This window comes from Hippocampus zosterae, chromosome 16 (assembly GCF_025434085.1).
Source record: "Hippocampus zosterae strain Florida chromosome 16, ASM2543408v3, whole genome shotgun sequence".
Lineage (NCBI taxonomy): Eukaryota > Metazoa > Chordata > Actinopteri > Syngnathiformes > Syngnathidae > Hippocampus > Hippocampus zosterae.
Window position 1 is genome coordinate 7,985,048 of NC_067466.1, and position 19,399 is coordinate 8,004,446.

Consider the following 19,399-nt stretch of genomic DNA (forward strand, 5'->3'; position numbering starts at 1 on the left):
GGGAAGGTCGAGATAGCAGATGTTGTTTTGGTAGCAGGCTGCCCAAGAATTTAAGAGTCTCTTTTAGTCTCTTTAGTGGCGTTGAACAGCCAAATCCGTGATTTCAGTCACTATTTGAGCACGGATTCCAGTTTCTCCAAGTTGTTGTCCATCCAGCAGTGACACTCCAAAACCGCAACAGTTTGTGGTTGAGCACAGTCTGAGTCTGAGTGTTGGACATCCGCGTTATGCCATCCTTAGACCGGCAGCCTCTTCCGATAGAGCCGCTCCCGTCGGTTGAATTTTTCGATAGATCAGGAAACTGCTCACACCAAACGGCAGCATACCTGTTATCGGAAGGCCGAAAATGTAGATGTCATCCACATCCTCAACGGACATTGTTGACAGGTACACCATTCTCCGCTTCCTCCAAGGATCTAGGGTGTACCCAGCAGCAAAAGTCCCCGAGGGGCAAGTAGGCTCCCTACTGCCTGCTCTTCTCATCGAGAAAATGTTGTCAATGGCATCGAGAGACCAGCCAACCAATTCCATGTTTGTTTTTAGGATGAAAATACGAAAGGAGGCTAGGAAAAGTCAGACAAAGAAAGCACATGGACTGAGTGGCGAGCAGGGAAGGGTGGGGGTGGGGTTGGGGCACAGGAGAGAAATCAAAAGTGTCCGCCTTCGTCGAGAGCCAAGCAAGAAGGTGAAAATTTATGTGACCCAGCCACATTTTGAGTCACATCAAATGTGACAGGTGAAGCAAAGTCGAGGCCTGGCACTCCTAGGGAGCGGGGACTTTGGAGGGGGGAAAAAAAATGTTCAAAGCTCTACTTTTGCACGAAGCGGGCATTTAATTTGAAACGCATATCTCCTGACTCCAATACACATGATTCGAATGATCAGCTGATCGACACGCTCTTTACAAGCTCGATAATGATCCTGATCATTTGGATTACGTTGGGTGACTCAATGCCAAGAAAATAACATCGCACTCTCTTTATCAAATGTGCTTTTGTCTTATAATGGCGACGTACAAAAGCACACGGTCAACAAATGCAGTCTCCCATTTTTGTATTGACATTTTAATTACCTCATTGAACTGCACGACAGTGACATTTATTGAAGAAGCGGTTCATTAAAAATCAACTCCACACAATCCTGAGATTTGTTTAATCAATGAATCAACAAATCGGATTGGAATAATCAGTTATCACACGCGCCGTGTCCCCAGTCTAGGCACCCGGTGCCTAGCGCCGTTTTTGGTGCATTCTGAATAAGATAAGATAACAAAACCTTTATTTGTCTGTCACAATGGAGAAATTCCCAATTTACAGCAGCAACAATATGAAAGGGAGAAATAGAAGAACAAAAAGTATCTAAGTTATAAAATATAAATATAAGCATATTAAAAATGGGTGAGTGGGGGTGAGTCCAGGATTTCAGGTGCGTCTATTCAATAGCCTGACAGCAGCACGGGTGTAGCAGTCTCTGGCTGAATCAATCAATGTTCCGAGGCACATAACCCAATGAGTGAACTCCCAGTGCTGTCAGAATGGCCTGGAGGGGGTGGGATAGTCTGTCCATCAGAGCTTTTAGCTTGGATAGCACGCTCCTGTTGTCCAGGGAGTAGACGAATGACAAATTTGAGCAACGTTCAAGTTTCCGAAAGGTCGCTCTGAGATTATTTTCGACCGCGAGAAATTGCGAGAAACATGCGCAAGAAACTGAAACATCCCACTCCCCTCCCCCAGCTGAAGCACAAACACGGAAATCGGAATTATACTTAAACAAAATGGCTACTTGTGAACTAAATTTTTTTTATGAACTGAAACACAGTCAAACCTCGGTTTTCGAATGTCTCTGTTATCGACCAAATCGGATTTCGACCTGAAAATGTGAGATTTTTACACCTCAGATTACGACCGAAAATCGGTTTTCGACCAAACTGGACAAACTCGAATACGCCACTCCACTTCTCTCGGCTTCCTCGTGTAACGTTCATTATGAGCAGACGTGTTTGTTTGCGCTTTACGCAAATCAGTTAAAAAAAATAAAAAACTACGTGTGTATTATCCCCGAATCATCATCCGAATTGTTTCGGATTTCGAACAAATCCCTTTTCAAACAGTCTTCTGCAACTGATTATGGTCGAAAACCGAGGTATGACTGTATGTAATAAATTGATTTACGGGGAGTCTGAAGGTGGGCTAGAAAGATTTCCGAAGGGGCTATAGACCCCCCCCCCCTCCGCCACCCCTTTAGGCCCTGCGTAGCGTCACATGTTTTCAACGCCTCCTAATTTGATGAATTGCCATTTCAAACTGCCGAAATTACATCATACCTCTTGAGCGGAAAATGATTTTCTTTGGCAAATCAGTTTTTCATGCAGCTTTTGTTTTTAAACCCTGTGTTTGATTTTGTGGGTGTACCTAATAGAGTGTCCAGTGAGTGCACATTTCCAATATGCAACCGTGGCGTCTGCTCTTCCCATCTCCCACAGTGAAATAAAGATACACTGCTCATAAAAATGAAGATAAATAAGCCTATGGAGGCTTGCAAGGTCGAATGCTTGCCATAGAAAGCTGAGGGGGGATTTATCTGTGTATGTAATGGCAATGCTCTTTGCTCTCTGTCAATGACCCATAAAAAAGAATAAAAAAACAAAGTCAGGGCCACTATATGGAGATGAAGCGCTCCTTGAAGATTTGTGTGCATTATTATAGCCCGTTCCCCATTTCTCGACCTTTTGCAAATGAAGTCTTTTGTCTTTTATTTTGGCCTTGGATCTTATTTGCCATGTGTGTGCAAAAGAACGCTGGCACAGAGTGATAGAAGCTAGCTGAGAGTGAAAGTGGCGCACTAATGGAGTCATTTGTCCACCAAACCACTCTGGAGCTTTTACCGTTATTGCTTCTCGGATAGCTAAACTTGTGTAAAGATGGTTGCTTGACAGTCAACTGTGGCTCATGAGGCTTTCTTTCATTGGCTTTCATGGATCAATTTTATTTATTTTTTTTAGATCACAGGAAGCCATTTTGACATTGGACGTGGATTTTCTTGTCAAACCTTCATCTTGATACAAAACATGCAATCATACTCATTCAAAGGGAAAATGTATACTTTTATTGTCAGATACTGTAGTTGAATTTCGATGATGCAGCCAAACATTTATTTTCAAAATGGAAAATGTTAAATGGTGAAAGTATTATGATTGTTAATTCCTTTTACTGACTCCCTAGATTTGAAATTATTGTTACCAGTGTCTGAAAGAAAATCTGCAATGTTTTGCAGGATTCCGAGAGACGGAAAAAAAAACAACAAAATAATTTATTTAACAACCATTATTTTATTTCATTGTTCACATCACATTTTGCGCAGGCCTCATTCGATCCAACAAATTGCACATACAGGCCAAAAATGACAATATGATGTTAGCTTTTCAGGGAAGTGCCATTACTGCTCAAAAGAATAATCACACCGCTGCTGCTACTCGCTTCGCAGCACGATATTGCTCACACGTTCATAACGGTCCAAATAGTGATTCTCACCTCTTTGTATTAGAATGAGCATAATGTGACATCTGTTTTTTCTCTCGATGAGTCAGTACACAGCCTTTACAATTGTCTGATACTGAATATTAATAATCTCAAATCTACATTGATCAAATAGGAAAATGCTCTTATTTCGGAGTTCTATGGTTGCGTGCGTTTGCAGTTTGAATGAACTATAACATGGATTATCTTGTCTGCGCAGTTTGCATGTTCTCCACCGTGCCTGCGTGGGTTTTCTCCGGGTACTCCGGTTTCCTTCCACATTCCAAAAAACATGCATGACAGGCCCAGAATAGTGCTAGTTTACTTGAATGCTTTCATTTCCAGTAACCTTCCAGTAAATCATGTGGTTCCTAGTTGAAAATAGCAGAGTATTCATTGCATACTTCGGTAGTGTACAAGCAAGTTCTACAAGGAAACAAATATATCACTCATATTTCTTTGGTATGTTATAAGGATTTTTTTGCTCTTTATAAGGATGTTTTTTAGTAGTTTATACAGATTGGTGCTCCGAAAGGTTGACGGGTATGTGATGGATAGAACAAAACGTCATCTGTGTCATCACCATCAGACACATGCACTTCAGGGCCATGGGATGAGTTCCGAAAACATTCGAGTTTGGCTCTTTGGTCGCATCCGCTTCAATAGCTCTGTTTTTCTTTATTCTTGCCTTTTTCTGCACCAACATTGCTCTCTCCATTATTCATCTTGACTATTGACTGCATCGTCTTGGCTATGTGAAGCAAAGCTAATTACCGGTAGTTTACATTTTTGGGACAAAATGCTGACTCTTCGCTGAGTCTCGACCAAGTGTACTGATGGGCTGAGGAAGTCAGTGGTGGCGGGGGTGAGGGTTAGGTGTGGGGTCTGGGGGCGGAGGTGGGGGTCGGGTCATACCTGATGTGCGTGTGTTGAGTGTGTGTTTGTGTGTGTGTGTGCGTGTGTGTGTGTGTGTGTGTGAGATAGAGAGAGACGCCCCCTGGTGGCCAACAGGGAAAATGCACAGTGCTCCAGGTGAGCCTGGCAGCAGACTGATTGCAGAATATGCCTTTTGATTTGGGGGTTTTTCAGTTCTTTAGTTTTCTTACGCTTCACGTGCTGTGACAGTGCCGTCAATGGTTTGTGACAGAACTACAGGAAGACTGGAAGAGTCACAGAAAGGCAATGAAGTTGACTTTGTTGGAATTGGTTGATTCGTGGATGTAGGTGCACTTTAGGTTCATCCTGAAATTTTACCCTTAAGATGAATATTCCTAACTTTTTTTTCTGAGTAATACTCATTAAAATAAAAGTCGGAGTACAGCATTTTAATATTTTTATCAAACATTGTTGAGGATACAGTATTGTCTTGTAAGAAATGCATAATTAGTCAGTGACAATGTTTTTTTAATCCTCTTCTAGGTTTCCAGCTCTTGTAAGACAGAGAACACTGTGAACGCCAGCTGGTCCAGTTCCCGTTGATGCTGGTGGAGGCTCAATATTCCGCTTCCCGCCAACTCCGCCTGCGCCAAGTCCACCTCCCTCCCCCTGCCATGGAGATGAGCAGCGAGCCTGCCATCGAAAGGTTGGGGTCCAGTTCTGAGAAACAGAGCAGCAGTCTCACAGACATCCTGGCCGCCATGTCCACAGAAGATCTGGGTGGTTCTGTGAGAAATGGACGTGCTCAGCTGGACAGGGATCAGCCCAGAAGGACTCAACCGTCACGTCCTCAGTTGACTGGAAGGAAGTTCTCTCTGCAGGAGAGAGGCACTTACCTCTCCTGCGGAGGGGGCTACACACACATCTCTCCTCGGGTGGCTCGAAGGCCCACGGTGGAGTCGAAACGTGTGTCCATATCAGACTCACAGGTGAGTATTCATTGAAGTAGAGACCATTTTCCTGGAGTTGTTGTTGTTATTGTTTTTGTTTGTTTGTTGTTTGGTATTGGAAAAAAATAAACACAAAACTAAATTTGGACTTGCGGAACCATCCCAAAAAGTTTTGATGACCAACACGGAATTGCTCATGTGTGCGTAACGCTTGTAAGGAAAATATCCATGAGTAGTATTATGTAAAATTTACACTAGAGCGGGGGTCACGAACCATGAAACGCGATGCAGTGAGGCGACACAGTGCTATCAAACTGGATCGTAATTTTTAACGTAATTGCAGGCAGGTATGCAAGCACATTGTTTCGTGTCAAAAATGTGATTCACAGACATAAAGTGCATAGCCATTGATCTGTGATGCTAAAGTGGGGAGTTCAGCAGTGGAGGCTGCAGCGCTGCACGACTAATTGTTCAAAAACAACCATGAGAGAGGGAGGGAGAGAGAGAGAGAGAAACCAAAACCACTGGTGGTCATTTGAGAGCTCACCAATATTTTTATGAGCAACACCACTTTTGAGCTTGTAAAATATTTATGGGGGTTTTATTTGTTTGTTTTGGTCACAGACTAATTCTTCATTTCAATACTGTATCATCAACAATGTTTTATAAAAATATTAAAATGCTATACTCTGACTATTTTATTTTAATGATTACTACACCGAAAATAAGTTCGGAATATTCATCCGAAGGGTAAAATTTCAGGATGAGCCTGATGTGCACCTACCAATCAACCAATACAATTCTAACGACGTCAACTTCATTGCCTTTTTGTGACTCTTCCCGTCTCCCTGTATTTCTGTCACAAACTATTTAGTTTAGGTTTGTTTTTCACACTTTTGTTTTTCACACAAATTACACTGTCGAAAATGATGAAGTTTTTTTTCTTTTCCTTGTCTAACTGATTTATAGTGAATTGTTGTTGCTTATCAAAACACAATTAAACAAAACCTCGATGATGACAACAGTATTTTGTTTTTAAACATAAAATGAAAAAAACAAAGTTTTTTTTCCCCTGATGCCTCTGAATCAAAGCAACCCAGAGTTTCACCTGTTAATATACTTGACCATACTAAACTCTTCTTTCGAACTCTCGTTCTCATTCCCTGCCCACACTATCACGGTAGTCAGCGATCTCCAATACAAAATCCTCATCCCAGCTGTGATTTATATTTTTCCGGGGGGCGGGGGGTATTGTTAGCCCTGCAAGCAAAACCTTATATAACCTGCTTCATGAGCTGCTGCTGTATTTTATTATTATTTTTTTTGTCATGCTATTCCCGTCTGTTTTTGCACCATCGACAAAATGTTCTTCCCCTGCTCTCAGCCTTGGAACACAAGCCTCAGGCGGTGCTCCGGCTCTAGCCACCGCCACCTACCAACTCTCGTCCATCCATTTTTACTGAGGATCCATCTCTTGATCCTACAATTTCAGCACTCACTTGCTTTGCCGTGTGTGTGTGCTTGTGCTTGTGCGTGTGTGTGTCCACACCATCCAAAGCCTCTGACCGTTCTGTCGTTTGCTCTCCTCCACTGGCTGGCTGACACTGATCTGTAGTGACGGTGGTTGCTATGGTACCGCAAAGCAACCTTTCAAAGCAATACCACTCTAACGGACTTGCAGACAGTAAACACCAACTACCGACTGCACAATCGACTAGCCGGCAAAAGAAATCAACTACAGCAGCGTGTTGATTCTGTATCTTCTTTTTTTTTTTGCCTGTGTGTGTTAGTATTGATTGATGATTATGTTTCTACTCTCCCACTTTCCTGTCCTAATTTTTACCCCTGCAGGATTGTATCCAGTTGAACCAGTATAAGTTGAAGAGTGAAATTGGAAAGGTGAGTTTGGCGGAGTGTGAATGGCACTTCACTGTGAAATTGCGTTTTTTCACGTGTGCACACTATACAATGAAAACAAACTTGATTTATCCCATGATGGCGGAAGGAATGTTCAGGCTCATTGATTTTAATCCTTTCAGGGACAGCGGTTACTACAGTGGACAGCTTACCATGTTATCAGGTTACAGAGTACATGAAATGGTTAAATATAGTGCAATATCATCACTAGTCACAGAACAGCATAATTTGTAGCTGTGTAAATATTCTCGATTAAATACGGTCAGTTTTGGTGCTGTGAGTGATGCCCTTATCCATATGTTTCTGTCGTGATCTGTTTTTGCATTACAAGGGACAAAACATTAGAAACGCATTATCAGTGACAGAGGTGTTATATGACCTTTTAACGCAGGGGTGTCAAAGTCGTTTTTGTCATGGGCCACACTTTAGTTACCGTTTCCTTTGGAGGGCCGTTATGAAAAAAAATCAATAATAACGGTTTATTTCAACTATTGTTTAAGTTACTGTACTGAGGGGTTTGGTTCCAAAAAATGCTTACAGTATGTCTCTTATTTATTACATGTGATAATTTTAGCAAGCATCATGGAAGTTGACATGTTTGATTTGCCTTCGGGGGCCACATAAAATGATGTGGCGGGCCAGATATGGCCCCGGGGCCTTGAGTTTGACACCTATTTTTTAATGCATATATTTTATGATTAAACCTTTAAGAAGAGGATGACCATATATTTGTCACGAATGTTGAAAAAAAATAACTATTAGTGAATGCCTGACATACATTGCTTCCAGCAATTTCGGCTCATTTTGTCTGCTTTTTGGAAAATTGGACGGAATAATACACAAATAATTATAGTGTCAGTTAGTTGTAGACATAAAACATGCAACCTGTCTTCCGCATGTTTGGTTTACTTTAAAAGCAGCGTTGTGACAGAGATGCTCCAGGCAGACGACCCAACCGAAAGTAGCACAGTAAGTAGAGATCCTGGAGTGGTGAAGCTGTACAGGCCAAAAACGTTGGTTTTGAATAGATTCAGTGCAGCCGTCTTGGATGTCTGCATTTGTTTTCATTAATGAACAGCAAACTATGGGGGTAAAACGTGCATTGACAACTGCATCTTTATTTTTTGTTTTGCAGGGTTCCTATGGTGTGGTCAAACTTGCATACAATGAGGATGATGACAAACATTATGTAAGTCGGCAAACTTATTTACCAGTTAGCAACCAGTAAATTATATATACTGTATATTTTTTTTAATCTACCACAGTTATTCCACACATGTCTAAGTTTAGCTTTTTTCATCACCAGTAGTTTTTAAATAATATATTCTTCTCTTTGTTGTTTTCTTGTTTTGTTTCCTTGGTGGAAACCAATTTGCCAGACAAAGCATGTCTGTACTTTTTACGCCCACTGCCTAACCCGAACACCTACATGTGGTTCTAATACTGGGGGGGGAATGCTGGCTAAAAAAAAAATGTGAACTGTCTTTTCAGTAAAATGTTCATGAGGTTTGAGTGTTTTTTTTTTTTGTTTTTGTTTTGTAGATGTCTTTAAAAAAACATTCTTATGTTTCGAAGCATTCACTGCTGACACTGATTGTTGAGTGTGACAGAAATGGTAGCCTCTTGGGTCAGATTGTGAGTTACTGCAGCTTGTCTCCGGTGACATCTGAGTATCTAGCCATGCATTTTCTAATCCGCTTATTCTCACACGGGTCGCGGGCGCGCTGGAGCCTACCCCAGATGTCTTCAGACAGTAGGGTGGGAGGTGGGAGGAGGGGGACACCCTGAATTAGTTTGCCAATGACATCTGAGTATAATCCTAAATAATCGTGACAGGAGTCAAGAGCGGAGCAGATGAATAATGGGAGATGTAAAAGGTTGATTCTGTTCCCTGGTAATTTGAATTGCATTAAAAAAATAATAATAATTGGTCGACGCCCTCTCAATGTCAGGTTTACACCTTTTGAGAGATTTTCCTCCACAGTTAATGTTGACAACAAAACATTCTCACCAATGAACAATTCAGAATGTTCTATTAATGCATGTTTTTGGAACGTGTGAGAAGGCTGGGGGATCTGGAGAAAAAAACCACCAACAACACGGAGCTGAATTACGAACCCTAAAACTCAGAACTCTGAGACAGAATCTCGAAACTCTCGACCACCAGGCTGCATGTAATCCATCCATCTTTTAAATGTGATCTCACCACTACTTATAAGATGCCAGAAGTTACTTTTGCAGTCGCAAACTTTCTGTCAGTATTAGCTTTTCGTTTTCTTTCTTACATCATAGGTGAAGGTCTCAATAACGCAATAATAAAAATAGGTTAGTTCTCGATAGAGACGATTTTTTTTTTACAGTGAAGGCTTTAATTATAATGCTGTGAGGTCGCAGATGCACACCTGCCAATACATTGTTTCTGTTATAGATAATCAATTAAATAAAGAGTTCATTGATTGTTTTAGCTGGTCGAAATCTTAAGGTAACCGGATGAAAAATTGCTTTTTTGCTTTGCAGGCCATGAAAGTGGTGTCCAAGAAGAAGTTAATGAAGCAGTGTGGTTTTCCACGTAAGTCAAGGCCCTCCCTGTGCCTTCAAAAACAAAAAAGGTTACATTTTTATTTTGCAAAAATAAAAAACATCAGGAATATGAGGATTACTTTTTTTAAGCATTCCCTGTATGGATGGAGAAAAGAAATCATCAAAGCATGTTTGTAAATTGGTTTTGAGGCCTATTGGCACTGAATTGCTGCATCAAACGGGCTTTTAGAAAGGGTCTAATCACGCTATTTTATCGATTGTAGTGTGTGTGCATGTGCGTGTGTGTGTTTTATTGAAGGCATTCAAATGATTTTGTTGCATGAAGAGAATGCCAATATACCAAATAATGATTACTTTTTCTATGTGACCAAGTCAAGTGTGTGTGTGTGTGTGTGTGTGTGTGTGTGTGTTTGTGCGAGTGCACCATGAAATGTATTTCACATTTCTCGATTGTGTGTTTGTTGATGAAAAGATGGCGTATGTTAGGATATGTCGTATTCTGAGAAGAGATCAAGTTTGAATGTTTTTCTAAATTTGTGCATGTGCACACTTTGGGGACTGTGCAGGTCGTCCACCTCCAAGAGGACCAAAGGCAGTCCAAGGAGAGCAGCCCAAATTCTTGGGACCATTGGAAAGAGTCTACCAAGAGATCGCCATCCTCAAAAAGCTCGATCATGTCAACATTGTGAAACTAGTGGAGGTGAGTTGATCACGTGTTTTAAAAATATGTATTTATTTATTTATTTTTACGGTAAACACGAATACAGGTACATACTGGATCCAATCACACTGACAATAGAAGATGGATTTTTCTGATTCACCCACTCACTCATCATGGAATCTTAATTTATTATGCATAAGCATATAAATATAGTGCTCCAAAATTCACGTTACAACCCATCCAAAAGACACAAACCATGACCAACAGAGAGAACCAGAATGGAAAAGCCTGGCTGGTCGCTAAAATTGTCGCGGATTTTCTTCAATGAAAAACAAAAACATAAGGAAGTGGGAGACGGGGAAGCAAGTCCCAAACTTTTCTCTTTTAACTCATTCAATCCCAGCCATTTTCACACAGAGTATTTGGTTCTCGTGCTATACAAACATGGAGCCTACCAAAATAAAGTTTGGACTCTCTTCTTTCAGCAGAAAAAAGTGTGTTTCTTTTTCCATTCTTCAGCAATCGGCATTACAAAATGGCTACGTTTCACGAAAATGGCGATTCCTGGGCAAAAAGAGCTTTTTGAAAAAGCATGCATTTCAAGCATGTGAGGCACCACTGCCACCTACTGGTCACTTTTTTACATGATTTACAATGCAAACGGCTTATTCTCATTCACAGATTGCATCAGACCCTCCTCCTCTCTATGACGCAAAAAAAAGACTTAGACGTACAAGTACGTCCTTGGTAGACGGAGCCTAATTTTAAAAAGACGTACAAGTACGTCTTATGGAATGAAAGACTTAAGGGAGGGGCACAGTATGGGATTGGGAAAAAACCCCTCTGCAACAGCCACATGTGTAGTTGGCATAAAGAAACGACTCAAATACTTGCGGGGGCAGATGTAACATGGACGGCGAGTGCAGCCTTTTAAGGTACGCTGCACTTCCTCAGTACACCTGAAGGAGAGATTCTTGGGGGGTGACAAAAAGATTTTGATTAGAGTGTTGTGTATGTCGTTGTATGAGCATGTGAAAGTGTGTCTGTATGTCTGTGTTCTCGATCACGAGCCAGCTCGCAAAACAATATGGTCTCGTTGCAATGGAGATAACCTTCGTGACTCCTGAACTGTGACCGAAGCCCAGTAAAATGAGGGGGGTGAGTGAGAGAGGGGAGGCTCCAGCGTCTGCTGGCATAAATATCCAGGAGATAAGGGTTCCAATCATTAAATTGGTCATGCCATGATTTTCTTTGGACTCGACCTGCAACCATATCGGTGCACCTGATTGAATTCTTCTTGGGTCAAAAAGGACTTTCATTGTTGGTTGACTAGGAGACTGCATTCCAATCCTTTTTTTTTTTAATTCATTTTTTGGTCTCATTATGAATAGTGAATTCCCACACAGCGCAGAACAGATTATAAGCAATGAATGTTTTGTGTCCATTTGTCACAGATGGCTGGGACAAGCAGGAATATCATCCATGCTGAGTCATAGAGTACCACTTTTTTTATTTTCAATTAAGTTACTCTTTTAATCTCTCTTAGTCAGCTACTACATTAGTCATCAGCCGCCAGTAAGAGTACCACCTCGTCCGGGGTCAGAATGTTCTTTCTGTGTGATGACTTACTACTTTTAAAACTATATTTGGAAAGAGTCATATTTCCATGATTACTGCATGCGTTTCAGCCAACAAGCTTTCATTAAACTGGCCATGTGTGAATTAGAAATTAAATTTACTGAAAATGGCGAAAGCTTTCTGAGTATTACGAATAGTCATGTTACGATTATGTAAATAGCAAATATGTTTAAAATAATAATAATTCCAGTATAATGCACATTAACTCGCACTAGTTGTGCCATTTTGACTTTCTGCGAGCATTTAATGATCCATTATTGTGTAATGATCCATGACTAAAATGCAAACAATTCATTTCCCCCCCCCCCCAAAAAAAATCAATTACTTCTCCCACCCGTTTTACATCGAATTAATTCTTTCATTAGAGGATGGCTCTTATTCGCCTCTACAGCATCTTCAAGCTACTAGATTATAAACCAACATGCCCAGAAGAACTGATACACTTCAGGACTGACTTTGACAGACCTTTATCTTCCCCTCTTGTCGTTTAGCTCTGGTGATGACATATCTGTTTCTTAAAGACCGCATCGGTTAGATTGAAGCAAGCCATTGCGGGGGGATGACATTTTAAAATAAAAGCTTCCTCTGCTGTCCGTTGCCGAACTGTAAAGCTGCTTTAAATGTGCCTTGACAGAACAGGTTGAAGAGTTAACAACGGTTGGGTCGAAAACGACTTTGCTGCTGTCACAAGGTCTCCTTTATTGATTGATTTTATTTCTTTTTGATTTTATTTCTTTCAGTCGGCATATCCGTCATGCACAGAAAGTCATTTTTTTCTAAATGATGCATTGCTTATTTATAGCATGCGGTCTCAGCGTGTCATTCACTGCCGTGTTCGTCGTCTAACAGGTGCTGGATGATCCTTCCGAGGATAACCTTCACATGGGTATGCACGCTGCATTCTCTTTCTTCTCTACTTTTTTTTTTTTTTTTGGGACACTTCAGTAACTGGCCTTCTTATAACTAATTCAGTTTGTCCCGAGCTTCCCTTTCCATCTCCTCGAGGCGCACGCGAACCCTCATCAGCACTGCTAGGTCACAGATGGAACGTCAAACAAACTTGCTTGATACGGCCCAGTTACACAATTTAATGGTCCAACTCAATGCCATAAATTGACTGTTGGCTCACGAGACTGCGCGGCGGCCAAACGTCATGTCATGTTTGCATGAATCAATGACTTATTTTGTCTCTGGCATTCATATTTACTTATGCAGTCTTTTTTTTTTCCTGACAGTATTCGAGCTGATGCGCAAAGGGTGAGTGCAACATGTCTTTTGTTAATATTTGAAGGTTCATCCCCTCGGTTTCTCTTCCTCCTCTTCCTCTCATTTCTTCATTCCCTCCATCCATCTGCCCTCAGCCTCCGCCTTTTGAATGTTCTGCTACTGGGCTCAGTGCCGGTCTTTGCGCCTTTTCTTGGCTTCAAAGAGATTTGTAATAAGTTCATGCTTATTACCAGAAGAAGTCAGCTCCTGCATGCACGGGCTGCCTCCCCCAGAAAGCTAAAAATGGGATTAAATGAAATGAGACCTGTAGTTATTACGTAAGAGTGCGAGGGAACGCGGTTAAACATTACATGCTTGCAGGCATACGGTTGATCGGATTTACGATTTGATCTTTTAATCTTGAAGCGCAAGGTCACGAAAAAGGCATGTTGTTGTTGATTGCGAAGATGATCCACAACAATCTGTTTGATCGAACCGTTTTCTATGGAGTAAACAATATGCATTTACAATGACCAAAAATGACTGACAACATCAGTTACCTGTTTCTAATTTCTTAATTAATTAATTAATTTATATAATTTAACATCTGATGCAAAAGTTCGATTGATATATTTTGATTCAAACGAGAGAAGCAAAATATCGAAAATGTACTGAACTAGCATTCAGTGTAGAAAACTTCATTAATGACCAAAAGTGACAACGTTTTGTTTGGTCAGACACGAGTACTGTCATTGTCAATGTACCTGCGTGATCTCGGGCAGGCCACTGCACATTTAACTGAATTGTGTCTGACCGTGTTGTGAAATCACTTCACTCTAATATCTCTCCTGAAAGAGGGAAATAAATGTCTTATAATGGGGATCGTGAAAATGTAATTAGTCCAGATGAATCCATGACTCCCTCTTGCATCTTTCAAAACATTTTTCCTCTTTTGTGGGCCAGTTCAGATCATTGTGATGAAAGCGTAAGCTACTAAAACCTAATGGAAACAGGTTTACTATATGGTACTCAGATTTTTATCCAGCCTTGTTTGTACGTAGAATATCCCAATGTAACAGCACTATGGGCACATAGATCAGCTAAAATATATCCTGGCCTTGTAATCACAGTGTGCTGATCAATGGCATTCACTCCCCAAAATTACCTTCAGCGAAACCTTTCAAATGGCAATTGGGCAAAGACGCCTCCGGCATGCATAAATGCGGCGTTGGCGGTGTTTGACTTTGACTTTCCATTTCGTAGCCCTGCCCGGATATGTAATCTATCAATTCCAAGCGCCAGTTGGCATATTAGAGTGCATCTGAACTGGAAAACTGTGTGCACTGTCAATTTGCAGGCCCGTGTTGGAAGTACCCACCGACAATCCGTTGTCAGAGGAACAAGCAAGGTTATACTTCCGAGATGTCATCCTTGGAATTGAGTACTGTAAGTATCCTTCACATGGAAGCCTTGTGAGTACAATATAAGGGACGTTTTTAATCAAGTAAAAATTGCCACTACATTTAATTGTGCGTATTATGACCATTGTTTTGTGTCTGCCCAAAAGGACATTTTTCTGAAATATATATCAGTTTCCAACTAACGGGACATACCAGAAGGCCAAAGAGTTCAGGACCCTTTTCTTGGGGAGTGTTTCTGCTTACAAGCTAATCAATACTTTGCCTACAATGCAATATATCCCTTCACTCATGTTTCGTTAGACGTTCCCTTGTACGCTGCAGTAGATTGGTTTCAGTCCTAATGATCCCGAATCAATACTCGCTCGCCATTGCACCTTTCAGATAAGTGCAAAGGGGACTTGGAAACAAGATAACCTCTCGTGCTGAGGGTTTCTTCAGTGAGTTAGATGAAACAGGTTACTCTTGACAAGCCTCCCTTGAAGTACTGTCCTATATTTTTCATGCTTAAGATTGTATTGAAGTCTCCATGTGAAGACATCTTTAATTTTTTTATTTATTAATTCCCATAGCAAATAGAATAGAGCAGGCATGTCCAGCTCCAGTCCTCAGATTGGATTGTTTAACAATGACACTGGGGTCTGTGTGTGTCTTGTTCTATTGGACTTCACAGCAGCGTTTGATATGGTGGATCATTTTGTTATCACCCGTTGGGTATTAGTGGTAGTTTTCCAGAATGGTTTAGATCCTACTTGGCAGACAGGACTTTTTGTGTTAGCCTTGTTTGCACTGTGTCCCACTGTGTCCCACTCTTGGATGGTGTCCCACAGGGTTACATTTTGAGGCCCCTGTTGTTTTTATTGTATTTTTTGTCCTTGAGTTAAATTTTGAGAAAATAACCAGATCTATGTCCTTCTATGCGAAAACAATGGCTTCTTCTTAAGGCCACTTTTGTCGTGTCTGGAGGAAATCCAACCCCCTATAGCACAGAAGTTCTTGACTGTCAATGAAAAGAAAGTACAAAGTTATGGTGTTTGCTTCCAGTAATATATTGTCTTGGCTCATGCAATTATGACATGTTAAAAGATAATCTGACTACATTTTGTAAATCAACTGCTGAGTATTGGATCATTATTAAAGCCTATGTCAGTTTTAAGCGCTATTTATGAACCTGTCTTCACAGTGCACTACCAGAAAATTGTACACCGGGACATCAAGCCTTCTAATTTGTTACTGGGTGATGACGGCCATGTTAAGATTGCAGATTTTGGAGTGAGCAACCAGTTTGAGGGCAAAGATGCTTTGCTGTCCAGCACAGCTGGTACTCCTGCTTTCATGGCGCCAGAGACCTTGTCAGACAAGCGGAAGAGCTTCAGTGGAAAAGTAAGTTGGCTGTGGTGGATGCCTGCATACTTAACACTTTTCCCTTTTGTTAGAGGAAGTTAGTCACACAGTACCGTTTAATAATGAACATCGATGGCGATGGTGATGGATTGGGCAGGCTCAGATTTGTCATTTTGGATCAGAGCTGTGAAATACAAACATGTACAACACGGGTACATTCAATTTCCATTTCAGGGATTTTGATGAGTACCAAAAGTAAAATAAATTGAAATAAATCAAAATGTACCACTCAGTTTACAAAAGGGAATTTAAAAGAAATCTGAAATGACCTGTGTGTGCGTTTTCAATAACTCCCACTTCCACAGTCATTGCACACACAGACACACACGCGCACACACGAACTATGACGTATGACTTCAAGGTAAAATAAATTGTTCCATAATCCAGCTAAAAATATAAAATAAAACAAAAGTGAAGGCAAGTGAGACGTGAAACCAGTGTCGTTGCTCTTGACCAGACTTTATTTTCTCCTGGGTTTTTTTTGTCTTCGATTGCAAATTAGTCCTTGTAGGTGTTCTCTCAACATGCAGGATTTTTATTTATTTTTTTTAGATTTAAAAGAATCCTTTGAAAAAGATCTGATTCAAGATACTTGAACTAGCTATGGTCTTAAACTGTCGGGATCCATTTTATTATTTTGCTCCCTGCTATTCAAACATTATTTTTGCACTTTCTATTTTTTTTCTTTTTTTTTTTAGGCACTGGATGTTTGGGCTATGGGAGTCACTCTCTTCTGTTTCATCTTTGGAAAGGCAAGTTTACTTATTTCCTCTTTGTTTCAGCATTTGGTTGACTTGTTTCAATGAGGTTGTGTTTTGACGACATAATTGTTGATTCATGAGTCCACAGATTTAAATCCGTACATCATGACCTGCTCTTAAAAAAAGAGAAATGGGGGTCCGTGGTTTACCTCGGTCCAGGCAAACAAGTTGAATCTGTTTTTCATTTGACTCTGAAACCGAGTTTTTTTTTTATGGCTAAGATGTATTTCTCCAAACATTTACTGTAATTGTTATTTTACTACTACGTACCACTTGGGTACTGATAGACTGCGGCGTGTTCCAACTTGTGTTTAAATTTGGGTTGTGTTGCTCCCGCAGTAATAGAGGGGGGAAAAAAACAGAGAACCCTTTGATTCTCTTTCTGTGAAAAAGAAGTCTTCATTATTTATGTCAACCAGTGGCGGTCTGTCAGGGCCAGCGAGGCCTTCTCTGCCTGCCTAAACATTAAATTCTAATATTTGTTCCATCACATCGGAATAATTTTCTCCCAACAGTCTATTCTCTTCATTTTGTAGTTTTGACTGCACTACATGACCAGGACTTGATGTGGAGTTTAGATTTTTTCCTTTTTCTTTTTAATCCAATCACATTTTTGACTTCTTTTTGTTGCTATGTGAATACAATCTGCCAGGGGCCTTCAGAATCAATCGTGCTGGCCGGTTGTAATTTAAAATAGTTGCGATTAGACTGTTTCGTTAACCAGATTACAAATCTGTCGTCCCAAATCTGACGATCTGGCCATTGATGAGGTCAACATTTTTTCATCCTATTTTTGGTTGTTCAGAGTAAGTTCAACTGAGGAAAAAAAGTGTGAGTTCAACATATTTCTTTGTGGGGTTTTTTTTGGTCATGTGATTAGACATTTCTTTTTCATTAATAGCTTTTTATTATATTAGATTTTTGGATACTATTGATCGTTCCAGTGGTAGTGGCAGTATTAAGAGGTGTATTAAATGAGGTATGTTCTCACTAATTGGCCGGGTACAAAAGCACCCTCAGCCTTTCATTTTAATGAGTATCAAACAACTCATTACATGCACCTCTGTTACATTTTCCCTCTAGCAACGGAATAATTGAATCTACCTTTCTTGTGTTTTTTCCATTGTTTCCCACAACCTGTCTGTAGTGCCCATTTATTGACGAGTACATATTGGCTTTGCACAATAAGATAAGGACCAAAGCTGTGGATTTCCCCGAAATGTAAGTTCCCCGTACCGCACCTGCACAATGCCACTCCATGAAAAAATACAGGCACATCCAGTTCCCAGGTCATGATCTGAAACCATTTGCCTCTCATTCCGTCTGCATCCCAGACACAAACATGTCGTTGCACCGCCAGCATGCGCTAAATGTCACCTGCATGTGATCAAAACAAGCAAAGAAAAGGCAAACGGGGACATCAGCAGAATGGGATGACGCAAACCTTTCTTTCCTTTCGCCTCTTCGATCAACACACGCATCTTCTCTGTATCTTCGAATTCAACCTTCCAATCAGGAGAACACCGCAGGATACTGATTAATGGAGACGTTACATTTGTCAGCATTCATTGGTTGGTTATAGTTGTACAACAAGAAGAGCTTGTGTATTGCTTGGCAACATGCAAATGTCCTTTCACGAGAATTTCCAATTCTGTCATCGTGTTGGTTTGAAGTATGTCTGCACATTCACAACACTTATTTGAGCTCATCACGAAAACATTTGAGAAGAACAAAGTGTCGACTTAGCTTTCGCCGACTTCACAATCCCTCCCCCACAGTCAGCTTTCAAAAACTCCAATGAGTTGATTGCCTTGTTTTTGTTTTTTTGTGAGATCAAGCTACATTTCTCACAGCGCAATCGCGGTCATTCCAAAATTTATACATTCAAATCAGCTTCTCACGTTGAGGGGTTTAGAGAAGACATTCTACAGCTTGATTTGTGAAACAGTCTGGAGTGTAATGTACTATTCATTCTCATTAGCTACCCCTGATAGCAGAGTACGGTGCTTTATGTCCTTTAAAACAAAACCAAACCCCCCCCCCCGCCAGAACATTTGATTGCAATCAAACATGATTTAAGAGCTCAGTTTTTGCAGCGCTGTAGGGCTTCCTTTTCGCTTTTCATCTTGGGAGTCTGTCGCCGTGCCGTGTAAATGTTTGCACCATCCGTGGGTCATTATGTCCTTCCATTTATTTCGGCTTGGGTAATTCAGTGGCCAGTCAAGCGTGCCGTGAACATCTGAGTGATAACAGGGTTTGTATTTAAAATGAGTCTCTTAATTGTCACCTCTGTACTTAACGCTGCCTCACTTGCACTGGATGTTAAGTCTACACCCCCCCTGTTCAAATGTCAGTTATGTAATGATGCACAATTGAGACCAGCATTAATCATTTCAAAACCGGTCCCACCATTAATGTGGCGGATGACCCAAATTGCTCAGTCGATTAAAAAAAAATAAATAATAATAATCTTTTAAAGAGGGCAAGTAAAAATGTGCACAGCTTCTCAGAA

General features: G+C 40.7%; 1 protein-coding gene across 2 annotated transcripts in view; it reads left to right on the plus strand.

The window, feature by feature from the left end:
• Positions 1-19,399, plus strand: part of camkk1a (calcium/calmodulin-dependent protein kinase kinase 1, alpha a) — a 42,683-nt gene that overhangs the window by 15,070 nt on the left and 8,214 nt on the right. For both annotated transcript variants that reach the window (XM_052047854.1, XM_052047855.1), the window contains exons 2-12: positions 4,935-5,380; positions 7,193-7,240; positions 8,394-8,447; positions 9,776-9,827; positions 10,366-10,499; positions 12,948-12,984; positions 13,334-13,355; positions 14,662-14,750; positions 15,906-16,105; positions 16,825-16,878; positions 18,035-18,108. In XM_052047854.1, coding sequence (XP_051903814.1) covers positions 4,994-5,380; positions 7,193-7,240; positions 8,394-8,447; positions 9,776-9,827; positions 10,366-10,499; positions 12,948-12,984; positions 13,334-13,355; positions 14,662-14,750; positions 15,906-16,105; positions 16,825-16,878; positions 18,035-18,108 — 1,151 coding nt within the window. In that variant the 5' untranslated portion in view covers positions 4,935-4,993. The remainder of the gene's footprint in view (positions 1-4,934; positions 5,381-7,192; positions 7,241-8,393; positions 8,448-9,775; positions 9,828-10,365; positions 10,500-12,947; positions 12,985-13,333; positions 13,356-14,661; positions 14,751-15,905; positions 16,106-16,824; positions 16,879-18,034; positions 18,109-19,399) is intronic.